Raw genomic sequence first — 20,443 nt, 5'->3', positions numbered from 1 at the left:
GGCTTCGAGTATGAAACCGAGTTTGGTGTGGGGCTTCTCTTGCCATCTTCACTTGATGCATCCTCCTCCTCGTCATCTTCCAAATCAATTGTTCGCTTGCGTTTTTTGCTCAAATCCAAATCATCAATATCTCACGCTTCTTCCATTTCTCATCATCCTTCAATACTTCATAGCAATGAGGCAAGGTAAATGACCTTCCTTTCTTGATCTTCCCCTTCTTGGTCCTCTTCTCCTCTCCTTTGAACAAGTTTTGTGCAATATTTAACTACATGAAAACAAAACAAGTTAGCACAAGAAACACCAACTACAAGCATGATGAATATGAGGAATGATGAAATGACACTTACCCTATCGTCATCATTGGTGCCACTTGGGTTCAACTTGTCAACCGCTTTTTGTGCGGCCGCTCATTGTTGACAATCCCTATTGATGGTCAACCACCGGGAGCGAAGTGATCGTGCGGAGCGGTCAATTCCACTCATGTTGCGAAGATCAAAGTGTTCTTTTATCCGGAGCCAATAAGCATCTCTACTTTGATCACCTCCAACAGATGGATCCCTCGACACGTCCAACCAAGTTTTGCATAGCACAACGTCTTCGTCGTTGGTGTAGTTGCCTCCTCTTCCTTTCGGTGCGTCGACAATGCCCTCACCATCCTCGTCCACCTCGAACTCATGGTCTTTGAAATGCATGTCATTGGTTTGAGACCAATGCGAATTGTTCGAGCCAACACCCATAGTTGACATGTATGCATCATCGTTCACACTACAAAGTATATAGAACAATGCAATAAGCTATCTATATGTATGCATTCAAAAAATAAAGAAGGAAAAAAAGTTGGAATTTTTTTACCTTTGGGGCATATCGCCGAACACATTGTGTGCGTCGGCCGCCGGCTCAACAAGTGAGCTCGCCGATACTTCGGTAGCCGCCGCGCTCGTCACACGCCCTGCAGTTAGCTTCTTCCTCGGCGCCTTCGAGGTGCCGGAGCCGTCCGCCGCCATGTTCTTCTTCGCGGATGTCTTGCCCTTCTTCGGTCGCGCCGCATTTGGGAGCTTCGAGGGGGGTGCACGTGGCTTCATCACGGCTGGCGCCGGCGCGACGCCACTCGCCGCCGAGGTCATCCGCGGCGGCATGAAGAGGCCGCGCGCGAGGCCGATGCTCGGAGGAGCTCCGGCGGAGGCGAGGCCAACGCTCCCAGCGCTAGGGTTTGCGGCGGCGGCGACGGTGGAGGGTTCGCGGCTGTAGGATGGGGTGAGTGGGGTGCCGGCGCGTGCGTCCATCGGGTCAACTCGCCGGCGCCGACGCGTGCGGGGCGAAGGTGGCGCGGTGGAGAGAGTGCGGCGCGAGAGCTCGTGTGTGCCGCGCGCAGAAGCGGGCGCCCCAAATACGCGGCACGCGATGGCAATTCGAACCGCGCGCCCAACTCTATATGCCGCGCGCGCGGTTATAGAGCGTTCGCTGGAGACACTCTACTTATTGCGCGCGCGCTAAAATGGGCAAATTTACGGCGCGTCGCTTGTTTAGCGAGGTTGTTGGAGATGCTCTAACAAATAGATATTATTGGGCATATCTATGCTTGGGTGGAGACAGAGAACTCCACCATAAGCATTACTGGGTGTTCTAGCACCAACCTGACATATGAGACATTCAATCGCCCATGTGCGGAAACAACATAAATTCTATGGTGGAATCCCATTGAATGAACAGCACAAGAACAACTTAAGAGTACGTATCGAGATAGGTCCGTCAGCCGGAGCGGCAGCGGCAGCGGCAGCGGCGGCTGCTGCTCCTGATCTGGCCAACGGGTGGTAGGTGTTCTTGAGAAAGAATCGCAAGGCCATGGCTAATCGATCGATGGGCGTACAACCTACGAATCCAAATATGAACGAAGCGCTCTAACGAATCTTCGATTCCTCAAAAAGTTGACGTGGGTGTTGTTAGACAGATCGATGGATCGATTTGTCTGCGTCGCTGCATGTAAATTATATAAGCAAAACTGAACCTGGACCAATAATCCGCCTGGTAGTGTAGCTCCGGTCGTATTAGGATTCCGGATTTGTATCAAGCACGAGAACAGCGGCAAATATGCCCTCCCCAGTTCCCCACCCCTTCGGCGGCGGCGGATATTTGCTCGTTGCGCCAGGTCCCAACCAACTGCTTTTTTTTAGGGGACAGGTCTCGAGTCTCGACTGCTGACTGGATCTAGGAGGAAAGTCTGTACAATAAATTGTTGCCTGGGCTTTGGGCCGAACAAATCAACAAACGCGGTGCGGAAGAGATACCGTGTCTTAAAAAAACATGTTTCCAAACAATGCCTAGGATACACCTTAAAAAAACTACGCCTAGAAAAACACCTGTTTCCAAACTTGTCAAAAAAAAAAACCTGTTTCCAAACATCTTCCCTCAAAAAAGGACCTTAATATCGCGGGAACATCAGCTGTTAACACGAGTGAACGTTTCAGTTCGCCACGAGAACTCCTCCAGTGTGAACCATGCCAGACAAGCCCTTTACTAGGCCTCCAGCATGATCATCACTCCCTTGAACAACTCGAATAAAAAATGTAAAAGAAAAAATTGCCATGCCGTAGGAAAAAATTGACAGTGTTACAAAAAATGTCAGGAAGAAAGGGGGGGGGGGGGGGGGGGGGCACAAAGTGCTACTATTTGATACAAGAAATTAAAATTGCGAAAATGTCTGTTAAAAACATTTTCCGGGTAGCAAGGGAAAGCAAAATGTTCCAAATTTTGTCATCTTGAACACAGCAGAAAGTTTGTCATGTTCATGATAAAAATTCACCTGTATGTTGAATAAATTGTTTGTCATTTTCAAGAATCATACATTATAAAGATTGCCATCTTAATACACAAAGAAAGTTGCCATGTTATGTAGCACAAGAATGCCGCCTATTAAAGTAAAATAATCGCATGGTAAAATTGTAAGGAAAATGTTCACTAGATACATGGCAAAATTAGAAATGCATCTAATGACCATATGGCAATTGTTAAAAAGAGCCTTTTGACTGCAACCAACTATACGTAGATTTTTTTACGGGGAAAATATAAATTCATTTTAATCAAGGTGGTTCGTTACAATCTTCTTTGCAAAGAGTGTCAATCTCGTCTGGGCCATGGCGGAGCCAGACGGACGTGCAAGTCGATGAGAGCAACTCCAATGGGGCGACCCATTTCGTCCGCGGGCGTCCGTTTGGGTCGGCGCGAACACAAAAGTCGGCCCAACGCACCAACCCAAACGGACGCGCATTCGCTTTTCATCCGCGGGCGATCTATTCCCGGCCCATTTTTGAACCTGATTTGTGTCGGTGCAGACACGAGACGGACGCGCGCGCGCTCGCCTTCTCCTCCCCCGGGCCCGCTGGTCGGTGACACATTGTCCTCTCCCCATCCAACAGCAAACCCTCGCCTGCCTCCTTCGTCGCCGACGCCACCGCCCATTTTTTCCGATGACTCTGCCAGCTGCCTGCGCCGCAACATCCGCTCAGCAACGCCGCCACCTCCTACGTCGTCCGCCACCGTAGTCTTGCCGCCGGGGAACCGACTGCTTCCTCCCCCCCCCCACACCGACACAGCCGCAACCGCGACCAAGAAGCCGCCTCGCTGCCTCGGCCAGATCCGCACGGCATGCCCGTCGGACGCCGGCATGGCAGCTAACTGGTCCGTGCGCGCCGCGACTCCCTTCGCCAGCCGTCTCCTTCGTCGGCGCCCGCAAGCTGTTCGACAGTTTGCCAAGGTACAAAATGGACTCCGCCGACGAGTTCTTTTTTCACAATTTCCTTTGTGACTCCAACGATTCGTCGCCCGATAACGAGGATGAGATATTGGCTGTTGGTCCATCACGACCTCAATAGCCATCGGCCGTTGTTCCGTGACTCCATTCCGGGCCACCTTCCGGCGTTGAATCGCAATCGAGAGAGCGGGCATCTCCTTCTTTGGAAGGACTACTTTGATAAAACAAATCCGTTGTTCAAACATCAGAAATTCCGCCGCCGTTTTCGTATGAGTAGGCATCTTTTCAACCGTATTAGAGAGGGGGTGGTCGGCTACGATGACTATCTCGAGTGCAAAGAGGATGTCGTTGGAAAGATTGGTTTCTCCTCTTATCAAAAATGCACTGCCGCCATCTAAATGCTTGCATGCAGAGTGCCCGGTGATCCCATTGACGAGTACGTCCGTATGAGCGAGTCTACATGCCTAGAGCCCATGTATAAGTTATGCAAGGACGTTATTGTTGTGTTTGGCCATGAGTACTTGAGAGAGCCGACTCCTGGAGATACAACCCGTTTGTTGGCGATGAATGCCAGCAGGGGCTTCCCAGGGATGCTTGGCAGCATAGACTGCATGCACTGGGAGTGGAAGAACTACCCTTCTGCTTGGCAAGGGCGGTATAAGGCCATGTCAGGGCTTGCACTGTTATACTAGAGGTCGTAGTGTCTCAAGATCTCTGGATCTGGCACTCTTTCTTTGGCATGGCCGGATCACACAATGATATCAACGTGTTTCAGTGCTCGCCGGTGTTTGCTAGGCTTGCCGAAGGCAACAGCCCACCGGCGAACTTTACTATCAACGGCCACAACTACGACAAAGGATACTACCTGGGTGACAGTTGTTGGGGAACGTAGTAATTTCAAAAAATTTCCTACGCACACGCAAGATCATGGTGATGCATAACAACGAGAGGGGAAAGTATTGTCCACGTACCCTCGTAGACCGTAAGCGGAAGCGTTATGACAACGCGGTTGATGTAGTCGTACGTCTTCACGATCCGACCGATCCAAGTACCGAACGTACGTCACCTCCAAGTTCAGCACACGTTCAGCTCGATGACGATCCCTGGACTCCGATCCAGCAAAGTGTCGGGGATGAGTTCCGTCAGCACGACGGCGTGGTGATGATGATGATGTTCTACCGGCGTAGGGCTTCGCCTAAACTCCGCGACTATATGACCGAGGTGGAATATGGTGGAGGGGGGCACCGCACACGGCTAAGGAACGATCTTGAAGATCAACTTGTGTGTTCTAGGGTGCCCCCCCTGCCCCCGTATATAAAGGAGCAAGGGGGGAGGCCGGCCGGCCCTTGTGGGCGCGCCAAGGAGGAGGAGTCCTCCTCCTAGTAGGAGTAGGACTCCCTCTTTCCTACTCCTACTAGGAGGGGGAAAGGAAGGGGGAGAGGGAGAGGGAAAGAGGGGGGCGCCGCCCCCCCTCTCCTAGTCCAATTCGGACCAGAGGGGGAGGGGGCGCGCGGCCCATGCTGGCTGCCCCTCTCTCTCTCCCCTAAGGCCCATAAGGCCCATTACTTCTTCCGGGGGGGTTCCGGTAACCCTCCGACACTCCGATTTTCTCCGAAAACGCCCGGAACACTTCCGGTGTCCGAATATAGTCGTCCAACATATCAATCTTTATGTCTCGACCATTTCGAGACTCCTCGTCATGTCCGTGATCACATCCGAGACTCTGAACAAACTTCGGTACATCAAAACTTATAAACTCATAATAAAACTGTCATCGTAACGTTAAGCGTGCGGACCCTACGGGTTCGAGAACTATGTAGACATGACCTAGAACTATTCTCGGTCAATAACCAATAGCGGAACCTAGATGCTCATATTGGCTCCTACATATTCTACGAACATCTTTATCGGTCAAACCGCATAACAACATACGTTGTTCTCTTTGTCATCGGTATGTTACTTGCCCGAGATTCGATCGTCGGTATCCAATACCTAGTTCAATCTCGTTATCGGCAAGTCTCTTTACTCGTTATGTAATGCATCATTCCGCAACTAACTCATTAGCTACATTGCTTGCAAGACTTATAGTGATGTGCATTACCGAGAGGGCCCAGAGATACCTCTCCGACAATCTGAGTGACAAAACCTAATCTCGAAATACACCAACCCAACATATACCTTTGGAGACACCTGTAGTACTCCTTTATAATCACCCAGTTACGTTGTGACGTTTGGTAGCACCCAAAGTGTTCCTCTGGTAAACGGGAGTTGCATAATGTCATAGTTATAGGGACATGTATAAGTCATGAAGAAAGCAATAGCAATATACTAAACGATCAAGTGCTAGGCTAACGGAATGGGTCATGTCAATCACATCATTCTCCTAATGATGTGATCCCGTTAATCAAATGACAACACATGCCTATGGTTAGGAAACATAACCATCTTTGATTAATGAGCTAGTCAAGTAGAGGCATACTAGTGACGTTATGTTTGTCTATGTATTCACACATGTATCATGTTTCCGGTTAATACAATTCTAGCATGAATAATAAACATTTATCATGATATGAGGAAATAAATAATAACTTTATTATTGCCTCTAGGGCATATTTCCTTCAACAGTATCTATCCTCAGTGGACCACTATTATGAAGACAATCCCCAACCCTGTCGGAGAGAAGAGGAAAAGATTTGCCCAAGAGAAAGAGAGTGCTATGAAGGATGTCGAGCGTGCCTTTGGTGTTTTGCAATCTCGATGGGGCATCGTTCGATATCCTACTAATACCTGGAGCACACAAAAACTGTGGGAGGTGATGACTGCTTGTGTGATCATGCACAATATGATCGTAAAAGATGACCGTCCGAAACGTCTGTACGATCAAGGGTTTCAGTTTCAGGGTGAGAATGTTGTCCCTGAACATGGAGGAGCGGCAACGTTTGAACAATTCACCCAATTTTATCATGCCATGCGTGATTGGGAAGCTCACGTGCAACTGCAAAATGATTTGGTTGAGCATATGTGGGCTCATGTTGGCAACCAATAGATGTATCTTCTTTATTCGGCTTGCAAAACTATGTGAGACATTTTCACTTTTTTCGGCTTGTAAAACTATGCTATTTTATTCGGTTGAAGCTATGTTTTTTGACTATATGTTTGAATGCAAAAGTTGTGTGTGAAACATGCAAAATAAGCTATTTATTGAAATAGGGCGGCCAGCCGGCCACGCGGACAAGAAATGAGTCGGCGTGTTGGACGCACTGTCGACCCAAATCTAAAACATGGCGGACGACGGGCGAACGGCCGACCCAAACAAACAAAAAACGGACGAAAGCGCCGTCCGTTTGGGTCGGCCCGTTGGAGTTGCTCTGATCTATCCATCTGTGCTAAAGCATAAGCTACACTGTTTTGACTTCTCCTCACATGTGCTACAGAGTAATCACGCACAGACTTGAGTTGTTTCCCTTTCTCGACTAGAGCAGCCACTGAAGATCTATTTAGCGTGTCATTCGTAAGCATTTGAGCAGCCACGGAACAGTCTGTTTCAACGATAAACGAGTGCAGTGCCTTTAGCACATAGTTGACTACTACTCCCTTCGGCAATGCCTTTTGCACCTCAAAATGTTTTTATATTATAAGACGAAGGGAGTAGTTGCAAATCGGTACATGAATGCAGAAAATGATACAACGAGATAGTAATAACAGATATGTATATTCCACATATATTTCCATGCACGGGGAGGCCTTATACACTTACAAACTTACGGTGAAAGAAACAATGTTTGCTACTTCCACGGCTCATTGGCCGAACGAAACATTGAGACGCACATGCGTGCACGCACCGCACGCATATTCTTCACACGACCCATCACGCACAAATCAAGCAGCCCTCAAACACGCGGGGCAAACACACTTGAACACTCGATGTATCATATACCGTAGAAAACAGCTTTGGTCGGAGCGGTCGATCATCCAACGGCCCACAACTTACCGAGAGCTTCCCCAGGAGGACGAGCTCCTTTCACTCCACCGTCGGAAGCTGCTGGTGCGTCGCCGGGACGGTGAAGATGAACTCGTAGACGGCCACGGCGAGGGGCCCGCCGGCGAGAGGGCCGACCCAGTAGACCCAGTGGTTGGCCCAGTTTCCGGAGGCCAGCGCCGGCCCGAAGGACCTCGCGGGGTTCATGGACGCGCCGGTGAGCGCGCCGCCGGCGATGGTGTTGGCGCCGACGAGGAGGCCGGTGAGCAGCGGGCCGAACCCTGGCGCGGAGCTCTTGGGGTCGAGGATGGCGGCGTAGATGGTGAAGAGCAGCGTGAAGGTGAAGACGACCTCCGCCACCACGCCCTGGATCGGGCCCACGCCCGCCGCCAGCGCGTGCACCGGAGTGACCTGCAGCGTGACACGCCGGACGCACAGATCGTCAACAATGGCACTTACTACTGTGGCAGTGCCTTGACGTTGTCAGGCTGGCATGCATGTGACATGTAGGAGGATCGACGCGACGTACCAGTCCGCCGGTGAGGGCCCTGAGCAGGATGCAGGCGAGGGAGGAGCCGAGCATCTGGGCAAGCACGAAGAAGCCGGCGCGGATGAGGGTGATGTGGCCGCCAACGGCGAGGCTGAGCGTGACGGCCGGGTTCATGTGGGCGCCGGAGATGTGGAACCCTGCGGTCGCGAACACCGCCACCACCAGCGCATGGCCCAGCGCCACCGCGATCAACGCCGCCGACGTGTCGCCTCCGGCTGCGACTGCTTGTCCTGATTAACAAACACACAAAAGAAATCAGCAGCCTGCGGATCCTGAAACGCTGGTTCAACACTGCTTTTTCTCAAGACGATCGTGCCATCACACCGCAAATGCGGGTGATATGGAAGGAACATAATGGAAAGGTATCTTCACGGGAGCACTGGACATGACTAATCTGAAGCTCTAGCTGGTCGCGACATATCTCTCGATCAGGTGTTCTCTTGATTAAAGTCTATACAATACAGTGCCGCCGCGAGATGACATATGCATGCCGATACTTTATTAACTGATGAAATTAAGCTTAATATTAACCCTTTTTTGCCAGAAAAAAAAGGAAAAGATTGATCTTTTGCCACACTTTACTTCTTCATTTGATCATTTATCTCCCCTGAGAGACTGCCGGGTGGGGCCTGGAGCCACTGCCATTGAGACAAATCATGGGGCAAATCATCAACCCTTTGTAAATATATGCAAGCATTGGTGACGTGCGAGCTTCAAAAACCAGTGTAATATATGCAAGCATTGGTGCTGTAAATTTTGAGACTTCGACGTGGCAAGGAACCAACCGCTCAGAACCTACTGGTTCTACTCTGTCACTTTCTACCTCAACCGATTCCTCAGACGCCTTCTTTGTCATTTTTTTACGATATCCAAACTTGGCACAGGTGTTTCCATTTTTCTACGGGGCAAAACACACGTGTCGTGCCGTACTTGGTAGGTGTGTGTGCCCCACCTAGCTGTAACTAACTAAACAAAGCAATAGAAAATTATAGAACGATTGCTTCAGGGTGTGTGCACTGCATGCACGGAACAAACAGATTTAGCCGGCATTAGGTGGACGGAGGAGCACTGCGCGTACCTCCGACGATGGCGGAGCCGACGCCGACGAAGACGAAGAGGAAGGTGAGGACGAGCTCGCCGAGCACGGCCCGGAGGCAGCCGGGGTCCGACGCCTCGCGGCGGTGGCCCAGCGCTATCTTCGGCATCTTCGATCGATCCCTGGGGGGAGGCGCCTGTCGATGATCTTGTCAGCGGATGGCCAAGGCAGGAGGAACCGATCGACCGATGCCGAGCGCGCTGGATGTTTGTTTGTGTGTGCTCGTTCACTGGGAGACGCCGGCTATATATAGGCAGGGTGTTTTCGTACCGGGGATTTAATTTCGCAAGTCAAAAGCCTATAATGGCGCGCCTCAAATATTCTTCCATGCGGTGCAAAAGAGCTGTGCACGTACGACGTCAGCTTTTTTTGAGAACCGCCCTCAAGGCCTTTATTCATTAATAAGACGGTTTACATCCAATTGCGCTAGGGCAATCAATGAAGCAGGAAAAACATCGAAAAAGTTTACAATCGAAGCACTATCCAGACTCTCTCTGGCGCACCAGTGAGCAACCTCATTGGCATCTCTGCTAGCTAATTTTAGTTGCAACCCCTGAAAGTGTTGGAGATAGGATTTGATCTCGCTGATGATTGGGCTACCCGTCGACCTGCACTCCATTGCCATATACTCGTTTATAACAGTCTTGCAGTCCGTCTCGATGATCACCCGCGTCCAGCCCTTCTCCATAGCCAGACGCACAGCCTCCCTCACAGCTAGCAGCTCTGCACAATACGGGTCCGTAACCCCGGGCAGCTTGCGGCCTCTCGCGAGCTTCAATTCTCCATCATGGCCCCGTGCCACTAGTCCGATCGCTGAGGAAACCCCGTTTCCATCCAGCGCAGCGTCCGTATTGATCTTCAACCAACCAGCTCCCGGTGGCTTCCATCTCTCCTTCATAATACACCTCCCCTCTGTATTGGGCGGGATGTACATAGCTTGGATGAGTTCCTTCACTAGGACCATCGATCTCCCGGGCTGATATTTGACTTCCTCATGGGTGTATTTGTTCCTGCTTGACCAGATTGCCCACATGACTGATATAATGACAGCCGCCCGGTCTCTCCCAATGAAACTGGGACCAAGCAAATCCCGCGACCACGTCGCTGGATGTAGTTTTGGTATCTTGAACTCGAAGAAATCTTCTGCCTCTATCCAAAACAGTTTGGCATGATTGCATGTAACCAGAGAGTGAAACAACGATTCCTCCTTATTGCCGCACATTGGGCAAGTATAATCTTCCCCTATATGTCTTCGGCCTAACTCTTCCTTCGCCGGCAGGAATCCTTTAAGGACCCGCCACCAGAAAATTCGTATCTTGGGCTGGACCTTCAGCCTCCATAATGATTTCCACACCTCCTCCCCTTGGGAGGAGCTGCCAACCTGGTTCAAAACCTCTTCCCGATCTCCCATCAACATTCTGTACGCTGATCGAACCGTGAAGATCCCGGACCTCTCATAGCCCCATGCCCAAAAATCAGGTATGGCTACCCGCGGCCTTGGCATGTTCATGATAGCATTTGCATCTGGGGCAATGAAGGTTCTCTCGATAATTTCATCATTCCACTCGCCCTCCTCCGTCATCAGATCAGATACAAGATGTATGGGATCACTACCCATATTGCATACAGGTTTGAAGGTGTTGCTTCCTTGTATCCAGTTGTCATGCCATACTTCCGTAGTTGTTCCGTCACCAATTCTACGTATCAAACCCCTCTTGAGAACTTCTCTGCCAATGATTATCGCCTTCCACGTAGCGGAAGCGCTAGCAGGGCAACCTGCCTGCAAGAAATCTCCATCTGGGTAATATCTACCCTTGAGAACACGCGCGCATAAACTGTCCGGTCTGTCCAGCAATCGCCACGCTTGTTTGGCGAGCATCGCGTCATTAAACAACTCCAGATCCCGGAAACCCAAGCCTCCTTTTGACTTAGAAACAGCCATCTTCTCCCATGATTGCCAGTGCATTCTCCTCTTATCAAGAGATTCATCCCACCAAAATTTTGACATCACTGCCGTGACTTTCTGGCATAAGCCTTTATTGAGTTTGAAACAACTCATAGAGTAGGCTGGTAGGGCTTGAATCACTGCTTTGAGGAGAACCATCCTAGCCGCGATTGACATGAGCCTCTCGCAATATCCTTGCACTCTGGACCTTGCTTGCTCTTTGACGTGCACAAAACTTCCTTCTGTAACCCGGCCTGCCGCCGTGGGCAAGCCTAGGTACTTCTCGGCAAGGGTTTCTCTATATATTTGCAAGTTACTCCTGACCCCTGCCTTCGTCGACGCCCGTGTGTTAGGGCTGGAAAAAACTGAGCTCTTGGCTTTGTTTACACATTGCCCTGACCCCAAATGATAAGCTTGAAGAATTTCATTCAACCTTTGTGCACTCCTTGAATCTGCCTTCATAAAAACTAAACAGTCATCCGCAAATAAGAGGTGCGAAATCCAAGGGGCTCTCAACCCCGGCCTTATCCCTCTATCGATCCATCCAACATCATAGTTTTTCAACAAACATGAGAGTCCTTTCCCCACATAGAAGAAACAAGTACGGGGAAACAGGATCACCTTGCCGAATACCTTTTGATGGGCGAAAAGAGGGCAACAGTTCTCCATTCATCTTCACTTGAAAAGTAACCGAGTTTACACATCTCATTACAAGAGATACCCACTCCTCTGAGAAACCCAGCTGGAGCATGATTCCTTGGAGATATGGCCACTCCACTCCGTCGTACGCTTTCATCATATCCAGCTTCACCGCACACCACCCTTGCTTAGTCCTCTTCCTCTTCATCGCATGGATGCATTCAAAGGCTGTGATGGCGTTGTCTGTAATCAACCGCCCTGGAACAAAGGCGCTTTGCTCCTCCGCGATGATCTCGTCCAGAATCTCCCTCAACCTATTAGCCAACACCTTGGAACAGATTTTGTAAATAACATTACAGAGAGAGATTGGTCTATACTGTGTAATATTCCTCGGGTTCTTGACCTTTGGTATAAGCACTATGACAGTTCTGTCAATAACTTCCGGCATGTACCCGCCGTTTAAGAAATTTAAAACTGAGCGAGTTACATCCTCCTTTATAAGGGACCAGTGGTGCTGGTAAAAACCTGCATGAAAACCATCCGCTCCCGGCGCCTTCGTCGGCGCCATTGCAAACAGTGCTTTCTCAACTTCTTCTGCACAAAAGGGTCTATCCAGCCGGTCATTCATCACATCAGTCACCATCCTTGGTACATGGTGCAACACTTCGTCCATGACCACCTCCTCCTGAGCTGTGTATAGCTGTGTATAAAACTTTTGTACCTCAGCTCGCACCTCGTCCCTACTATCCACAACCATTCCATCTTGCTTCTCGAGCACCAGGATTTTATTCTGATGCTTCCTCTTTAATGCTTGAGCATGGAAAAAACCGGTATTCCGGTCGCTGGCCTTGAGCCAGTCAGCTCTCGACCGCGCTCTTGCCATAATCTCCTCCTTTAACAGAAGATCATTCAATTGCCTTGCTAGCTCCTTCTCCCTTCTGGACGAACCATGATACAGTGAGTTCGCCTTCTCCCTCTCAAACTCCTTCCTTACTTTCTTTAGTTTTCGTTTTATGTCTCCAAACTTCTTTTGTTTCCAATCGGTGAGTTGGCCCTGCATGTTATTTAAAGAGGAGTTGAGGTCATCAAGTGTAAGAGCGCCCTTCTCCCATGCAGCCACCACCGTGGCCTCATATGACTCCTCCCTTCTCCATGCCTCCTCATAAACGAACCGGCGAGATCCGCTATCCTCGAAGTCCACCAGTTTCTTGATTTTAATGACTAGCATGCAATGATCCGACTGTGGGGATGGGACATGTCTTACTCCCGTATCTCCATACAACTGTATGAAACCCGTGTCTGCTAGGAATCTATCCAAGCGTACCTTCACGTTCGCCTCACCTTCCTGACGGTTATCCCACGTGTACGGGATTCCATTGAACCCCAAGTCCTGAAACTTGCATTCATCAATGATCTCCCTAAAACCTTGCATTTGCCATTTCGCTCTTTCATTGACTCCAAAATATTCCATGTTGTCTGTTATTTCATTGAAATCCCCGCCACACAGCCAAGGGACATCACTCTGACACCGTAGCCACTTTAGAAGTGTCCAACTCTCACTCCGTTCACTCCTCTTTGCTTTGGCATAAAAGCCCGTAAAACGCCACTCCTTCTGGTCGCTACCCACATTCCTCACCATAACATCTATATGCTGATTTGACAAATTGTTGAGCTTCACATCCACCTCTCGAGACCAGAAAAGGGCAAGTCCTCCGCTCAGCCCGTTGCTGCTGACAGTGATACAACCTTCAAACCCAAGTCTTGCTTTCATCCCTGCTACCTTATTTCCTTCAACCTTCATCTCCGATAAGAAGACTAAGGTGGGCGCTTCAACCCTCACCAGATGGTGGAGTTCACGAACTGTCTCCGGGTTCCCAAGCCCGCGACAGTTCCACGTTATGCAATTCATTGCTCCAGGCGGGGCTGTGCATCAGCCACCGCCTGCTCGCTAGTAGTTCCTCCTTCAACGGCCTTCTTCTTTTTTGAATCCCTACTATCTTCCTTGGATGTACTAGGCTCGGCACCTTCCATAGTTCTCTTCTTATTCCAAGTGTCCTGATCCAGGATCATCAGCTGGTTTGATGTGGTGGTGCGGCCCTCAGTCCCCATCTCCACTCGACGGTACACCCTCTCACGGTTTCTCTCTCTCCCTCTGTCATAGCCTCTTCCAGGCCCAGTACGGCTCCCATTGCCTCCCCGGGCATTAAACTGATACACTGCGTTTCTGACCATTCCTTGCTTGTTTTTCAATGGTGAAGTTACCTCTTCTCCCTTCTCTACTTCATCTTCTTCTTCTTCACCATCCCACTCCTCCGCCCTCCTGGCGCCCTGCTTACCCTGTTGTCTTCAGCTGGAGCATGCAGGTGCACTGCACACAGGTCACGCCTGGTGTCTTCCCTGTTGCAGTTGCAGATCACAATGGTAAAAAAGCTGGAACACGTACGTCCTCCTCTCCGGCCAGCCCCGGCAAAATTTCGTGTTTTGATCCTTTTTAGCAAATAAAATCAAGATCTGACCCTGTTAATTTTTTTTTGAAATTAGATCCTTTTGCTACCGTCACAGGGCTCGGCGGTAGGGTCAGGCAACCTACCGTCAGGGGTACTGGCGGTAGTATAGACAGCCACAGCCGTGAAGTAACGGCCAGCACACCACCCTACCGCCACATGCCTTGGCGGTAGGTTATGGGACCCTATCGCCGAGCCCTGTGGCAGTAGGGTCCTAGGGGTTTTGCGTGGAAACTTGCTGTAATCGAAAACCGCAGATCCCTGGCGGTAGGTTGTGAGATCCTACCGCCAAGGGCTTGGCGGTAGGGTCTTTGGTTTTAAAATTTTGCAAGTTTCAGTGCATTTTATTTTTCTAAAAATTTATCACAACAAAGAATACAATATAATATATATTTAAGAGCCTTAAATATGCAGAGCTCACACAATATAATATGTATCACACTCGAGTAGTTTCACATAGTTTCACAAATAGCAAAATATGCATAGCTCACATGTTAATAAAGGTTGAACTAATACACATGTCACACATAGCAAATAGCAAACGGTTTCACATAATTTCACAAATAGCAAATAGCAAACTTGTCCATATAGTTTGACAACCCCAACTAACGCAAGTAGTTTCACAAACAGTTTCGCAAAGCCAACAAACGGTTCCACTGTTCCACATAGTTTCTCCCTAACTAACACAAGCAGGCTAACAAGCCAAGACCGCAATTACTTGCTTCTTCCCCTCTTAGAGGTACGGTCATCGTTCTTCTTAGAACAGTCTCTTCAGGCTTCTTGCGCCCTCCTCGAGGAATCGGTTTCTGGAATGGGGATGGACTTTGCCAATCCTTCTTTGGTTGATTTCTCTTCGGAAGCTGAGATGGTTGAGTTGGTGGAGGTCCGTAATCTTCATCGTACTCCTCCTCCCCATTGCTCTCCTCCTCCTCTTCTTCTTCATGGGCCTCCTCCTCCTCCACCACCTCCTCCTCCTCAAACAACCTAGACGCCGAGGCAACATGGCTCGATGAAGCGATGTTACCCCCTGTGACTGCAGGATCATGAGCTTCAACCGAGCCCGCGCACCCAAGCAGGCCTACCAGCTTGCGACAACGCTTCATGAACTTCTGCAGTCATGATGAAAGAAGCGCATAATACTGATCAGATTTATTGTTGCAAATGAACAAGAACACAGGGTATTTCTAGGCGGCATAAATGTTACCTTCACCGTCTCCCTCATGTTGTTCTCAGAATCTCCGTTCCCGGGGGCACGACCAAGTGCATCCGAGCCATCAAAGATGCATCCGTTCAGCTCGCCGGACTGTGAAGGCATAAGTGAGTCACAATGACATACAACATAAATTATATAAAACCGCCGGTTCAGGACAAAAGAACACAACTTACCACTCTGTTGATCAGGGGATTTAAACTCCTAAATCCACTCATGTCTCTGATGCTGGCCTGGTAGGCCTCTTCCTCAGGGGCATCCTCCTCCAGCCGTGCGATATCTTTTATCGTCCACCGAGGACTAAATCGGAAGCTATTTGACTAAAACTAATTTGAGGGATCGGAGGAGCTTACTTTTCTCTTTTCGGGGCCATTTCGATCCACAAGAACGATAAAGAAACAAAGTAGATCCAAGGGGAGAAGTGGAGGAGATGAGAGAGGGGGCGAGAGAAGAACTGACGTTCTTGGGGCGGCTGGGTGTGGGGGAGAAGGGGGTGGGGTGGCCGGCCGCGCCCAATAACTGTCCACACCCTACCGCCAGGATTAGACACCCTACCGCCAGGACCAACAACGATAGGGTGGGACGGAGGGGGACGGCGGTCGTTTGCGCTACTGGCGTGGATTGCCGAGACCCATGGCGGTAGGCTATGTAAGCCTACTGCTGAGCCCCCGGCAGTTGGAAAAAGGGTCAGATTTCAAAAAAATAAATTGAAATAGGGCCAGATCCTGAAATTCTTCGCTAAAAGGGTCAAAACACGAAAATCCGCCGCCAACCCCAGTCCGATGCAGGTTTTTGACTTCAAATCCAGACAAGTTTGATTTGTAAGTAACCAGTACAAAACATGTATATATTTTTTCTGTCAAAAATACCACTGCAAGGTAGGACGTGACTGTACTTTGCACACCGGTCAACCAACTTAACATGGTGAACTGATCGTTGCTCAGATGGCCGGTGGAACCAACCACCAGGTTTCAAGTTCTAGACTTTACCGGTGCTCCCATTTTTCTGGATTTATTTTAGGCATTTTGGTGAGGAGGAGACGTTTCCTTCAACTACGAGGCGTATTTGGTGACTTCGTCGATTTGAAGATGTTGTGTCGGCTCAGTATCTTGGAGGTGCTCATAGGAGTGTGGTGTGCATGCTTACTTTCATAGGGGGAGTGTATATGCATGTATGTGATCATTTGCGATTGTATTGTGCAAAAAAACTTAATATGAAAACACAAACTATTTGTTTTCTCAAATTTACTCGCTCCGTTCACAAATATAAGACATTTTAAACTACGGAGGGACCAAAATGACGAATAAACACATTAACATGTGTCTATATTCAACGGATTCACAAAAAGTTAGAACATCTTGTGGACTGAAATAAGCAGTTTTTTAGTATAATTATGATTTTATTCCCCTCTTGTATGTTTTCCACTTTGAAAGTCTAAGATATCCATGTGAGTTGTTCCTGATTCTTTCACAAAGTATCCTATTTTTCTTCCTTTTTTTCATTTTAAACTCATTTTTTGGGAATTTATAGAATGAAAATTCATAAAGATTTGATTCTTATGCTTTTCTTATACTGGCTATCCACTACGTGTCTGGATTCACCCCCACAGAAAACCCCACCTTGTAGTACTCGGCAATAGCCTTCCTTGAGGGCGCTAAATGTCAATGGCGGGCGACCTCCATGGAGGTCGTTTAAAAAAAATATAGAAAAACATAATTTAAAGTTATCTTTAAAAAATCATACATGTTTACATGAATGTATTCTACATGTGTGTAAATTTTGAAGATGAAATACATTATGGTGAGACCTACACAAAAAGACAAACCACAATTGTCAAACTGATGATAGTATAGGCACTGTTCGCTATTAGACATGCACAATTTCCTCTTCTTTGTGTAGCTCTCATCACAATGTAATTCATTGTGAAATATTATACACATGTTTATCTATTTTTTCAAAATAACTACATCCATGAAGGTTGCCCGCCAAAAGCCTCACGAGGGCTCTAAATGCCAATAGCGGGCGACCTCCATGGAGGTATGTTATCATATATGTGGTTAGTTCACGATCTTTGCTGAAACTTGATTACTAGTTAAGCTTAGTTAACCATTATTAATACCGATGGTGTTAGGCACCCTCTCCGCTATAACTAAATTCAACGGGATAAATATGCCATCGACCGTTGTCAATATCAACGGTGTTAGGCACCCTCTCAGCTGTAACTAAACTCAACGGGATAAATATACGACCATTATTGATACCAGTGGTGTTGGGCATGACCAGCTATATGCATCGTCTCGACATGGTGAGTCGACCATGGACCAAGAAATAGCCGACGGCTATCATCGGCTTGGCATGGTGAGCAAAGATGACAGCCGTCAGTACCGTCACCTATTGTAGTAACGGTCGACCGAGAATCATCGATGGGAGATTACCGGTGGTGTGCGGTCAGGTATAGTCATAGCCGACGGTAGCATCACTTTATATTTGGAGATCTAGTAGTGTGAAACCCAATCATTCAAAAATAAATAAAAATACCACGTGTTCTTCCTCTGGTGCAACTAAACAATATCTATTAAACAATCTCGCATTTTTAGCCTCCCTAGATCTCAAAATGCAATGTAATTCCAATCCTACATCTTTATTATTTTTGCGTTTTAAAAAACATGTAAACCAAAGAAGCTCGTAATGGAAGGCCATGTTCCCGTCAATAGCAAGTCTCTTGTGCCGATTCGACAATCTTGAAGTTTTGTGACTCTGGTCTTTGGTTGATGACATACGAGTGTGTGTGTGTGCGCGCGCGCGCTCGCATACGATGATGGAAAATTGGGATTTTCCCTTAGAAGTTACTTGCTCCATTAGCAAATACTTGTCGTTTTATAACACGTGCGGTCAAATTTAACAATATGTGTATGCAAGAATGTGAAGATTAGATAGGTGAAAAAACACCCTTGGTTTTGTTATGGAGAATATTTCCATAACAATGTATTTTATAATGTTTGCGGACATATATGGTATAAAATGAAGTGGTCAAAGTTGCATGTCGAAGAACTATGTTTTTCCTTAAAACGACGTGAAACTTCCGAAATGCAGGGATTTTTGAAAGCGTGATTCCAACATCAGAGGTACTTGTGTTCGTGCCAATTGGAACATCATTGGTGTTGTAGGGTTGGTCCACATTTGTGTTCAGCTCAAATCAAAATAGAATTTGTCTCCATATAAGATTTGTCTAAAGTCAAACATTGTAAGTTTTACAAATTTTATAGGAAAAAAAATATCAACACTCATAATATGAAATCAATGTCATTAGATGCGTCATGAATTTAATTTTTATATTGAATAACTTTTGTATTGAAGGTGTTGATATATTTTTCATATAAACATGATCAAATCTTACGAAGCATGACTTCAGACAAATCTTATATGAATAAAGAGTAAAAAAGACAGGAGGAAGTATCATTTTGTTTGGGAAAAAGGTATAGCATCATTCTTTTTTGCGGGAACAACATTGGCATCATGTCCATCGTCAAAAACAAAAACATAGGACATCATGTCGTGCCAAATTGCAAAAGACCCCACGTAGATAGTTACCCCGGCGTGTAGCGCCAGTTTCCCCTTTCCAGCAGCAGGTTAAGCTCAGCAAGCTCTGTATTTTGCGGGCTGGCCAAATCCAGGGCGAGCCGGCAGACGTGACGCCCAGTGACCCGCCTCCGGAGAAAAACAATCACGCCGGCGTATGTGTCGATCCAGGGTTGGAGCGCGTCCAGTCCAACTCCTCCGTTTAATTCTTTTCTGCGAGGTCGTGGTAAGTTGCTCTGCATTTGCGCTGAGTTCATGAGCAACCAGTTAACAAATTAGATTCCAAACTGCTCCCCGAGGCCCGTGGACGCACTCGATCGCTGTCGCTGAAAAGGCCAAGGTGAATAATAGGCAAAAACTGGCCACTTGCTTGCTCTCGCACGGCTCGGTTGCGTTGTCGCTCCCAGGCATGGCCTCCACATCAGAGCGCGCCGGGCCGCCAATGGCGTCGCCGGGAGCCAACTGCTGCTCCCCATCATCACCAGCAAACTAGCATATCTTGAGGCATCCTTGGAACGATTAAAAAGAGAAATGTTAGGAGGAGGAAAGCGTCTCCCGCCGGGCGTGCACGGACGCGGTCCATTAACTGCCGATTTTGACCATCGGCGCCAGGAAAATATTGCAGCCGCCGAAGGATCGGGTTTGGTTAGCTGGTGACGAACTCTGGCCGGCGTTGGAGTCATACCCCCCCGTTCCTGTGTCGGCGTGACGTGACCCGTCATCCTTGCGTTGCGTGGGCTTGGACTTTGTGTGAGCTTCTGATAGCTCGGCTGTGAACTGCCACTCAACTGCTGGACGTGAGAGCTTCGTCTGTGGCTGTGGGTCAACCCTTTTTGCGCACGGCTTAAATTGCTTGAAAGACAAAAGGGAGCAGCAATAAAGAACGCCGCTTTAGGTAGTGGAAAGGAAATGTTTTTTTTGTGTAAGTACCATCTTTTTTCCTTTCTTTCAAACAATCCATATTTGTTTTCGTTTTCATGTACCAGCTGCTACAATGATGCCTCGGCTGGGCATCACGTTGTCATGAAATGGTGAGTTATTTACCCAAAATAACCACGCTTGTGGTTAGGGTAATAATTTAGTACTAGATTTGAACTAGCGCACAAAAAACCACCAAAACTGCGCCTAATGAGCAATTCGGAGCACTGATGCTGAAATTTGGTCGTGAAAACAGCAAAACCGACAGGTGGCTC

General features: G+C 48.2%; 1 protein-coding gene across 1 annotated transcript; it reads right to left on the bottom strand.

The window, feature by feature from the left end:
- Positions 1-7,441: 7,441 nt before the first annotated feature.
- LOC123065226 (probable aquaporin TIP4-2) lies at positions 7,442-9,614 on the bottom strand. Its single transcript, XM_044488569.1, has 3 exons — positions 9,356-9,614; positions 8,257-8,507; positions 7,442-8,138 (listed from the first exon to the last, which is right to left on the bottom strand). Exons 1-3 carry the CDS (start codon positions 9,480-9,482, stop codon positions 7,770-7,772), a joined length of 747 nt encoding a protein of 248 aa, XP_044344504.1. The 5' UTR covers positions 9,483-9,614; the 3' UTR covers positions 7,442-7,769.
- Between the last annotated feature and the right edge of the window lie 10,829 nt (positions 9,615-20,443).

Source organism: Triticum aestivum, chromosome 3B (genome assembly GCF_018294505.1).
Source record: "Triticum aestivum cultivar Chinese Spring chromosome 3B, IWGSC CS RefSeq v2.1, whole genome shotgun sequence".
NCBI classification, from domain to species: Eukaryota; Viridiplantae; Streptophyta; class Magnoliopsida; order Poales; family Poaceae; genus Triticum; species Triticum aestivum.
The sequence above is the reverse complement of the archived record's forward strand: the minus strand, read 5'-3'. Positions and strand labels throughout refer to the sequence as shown.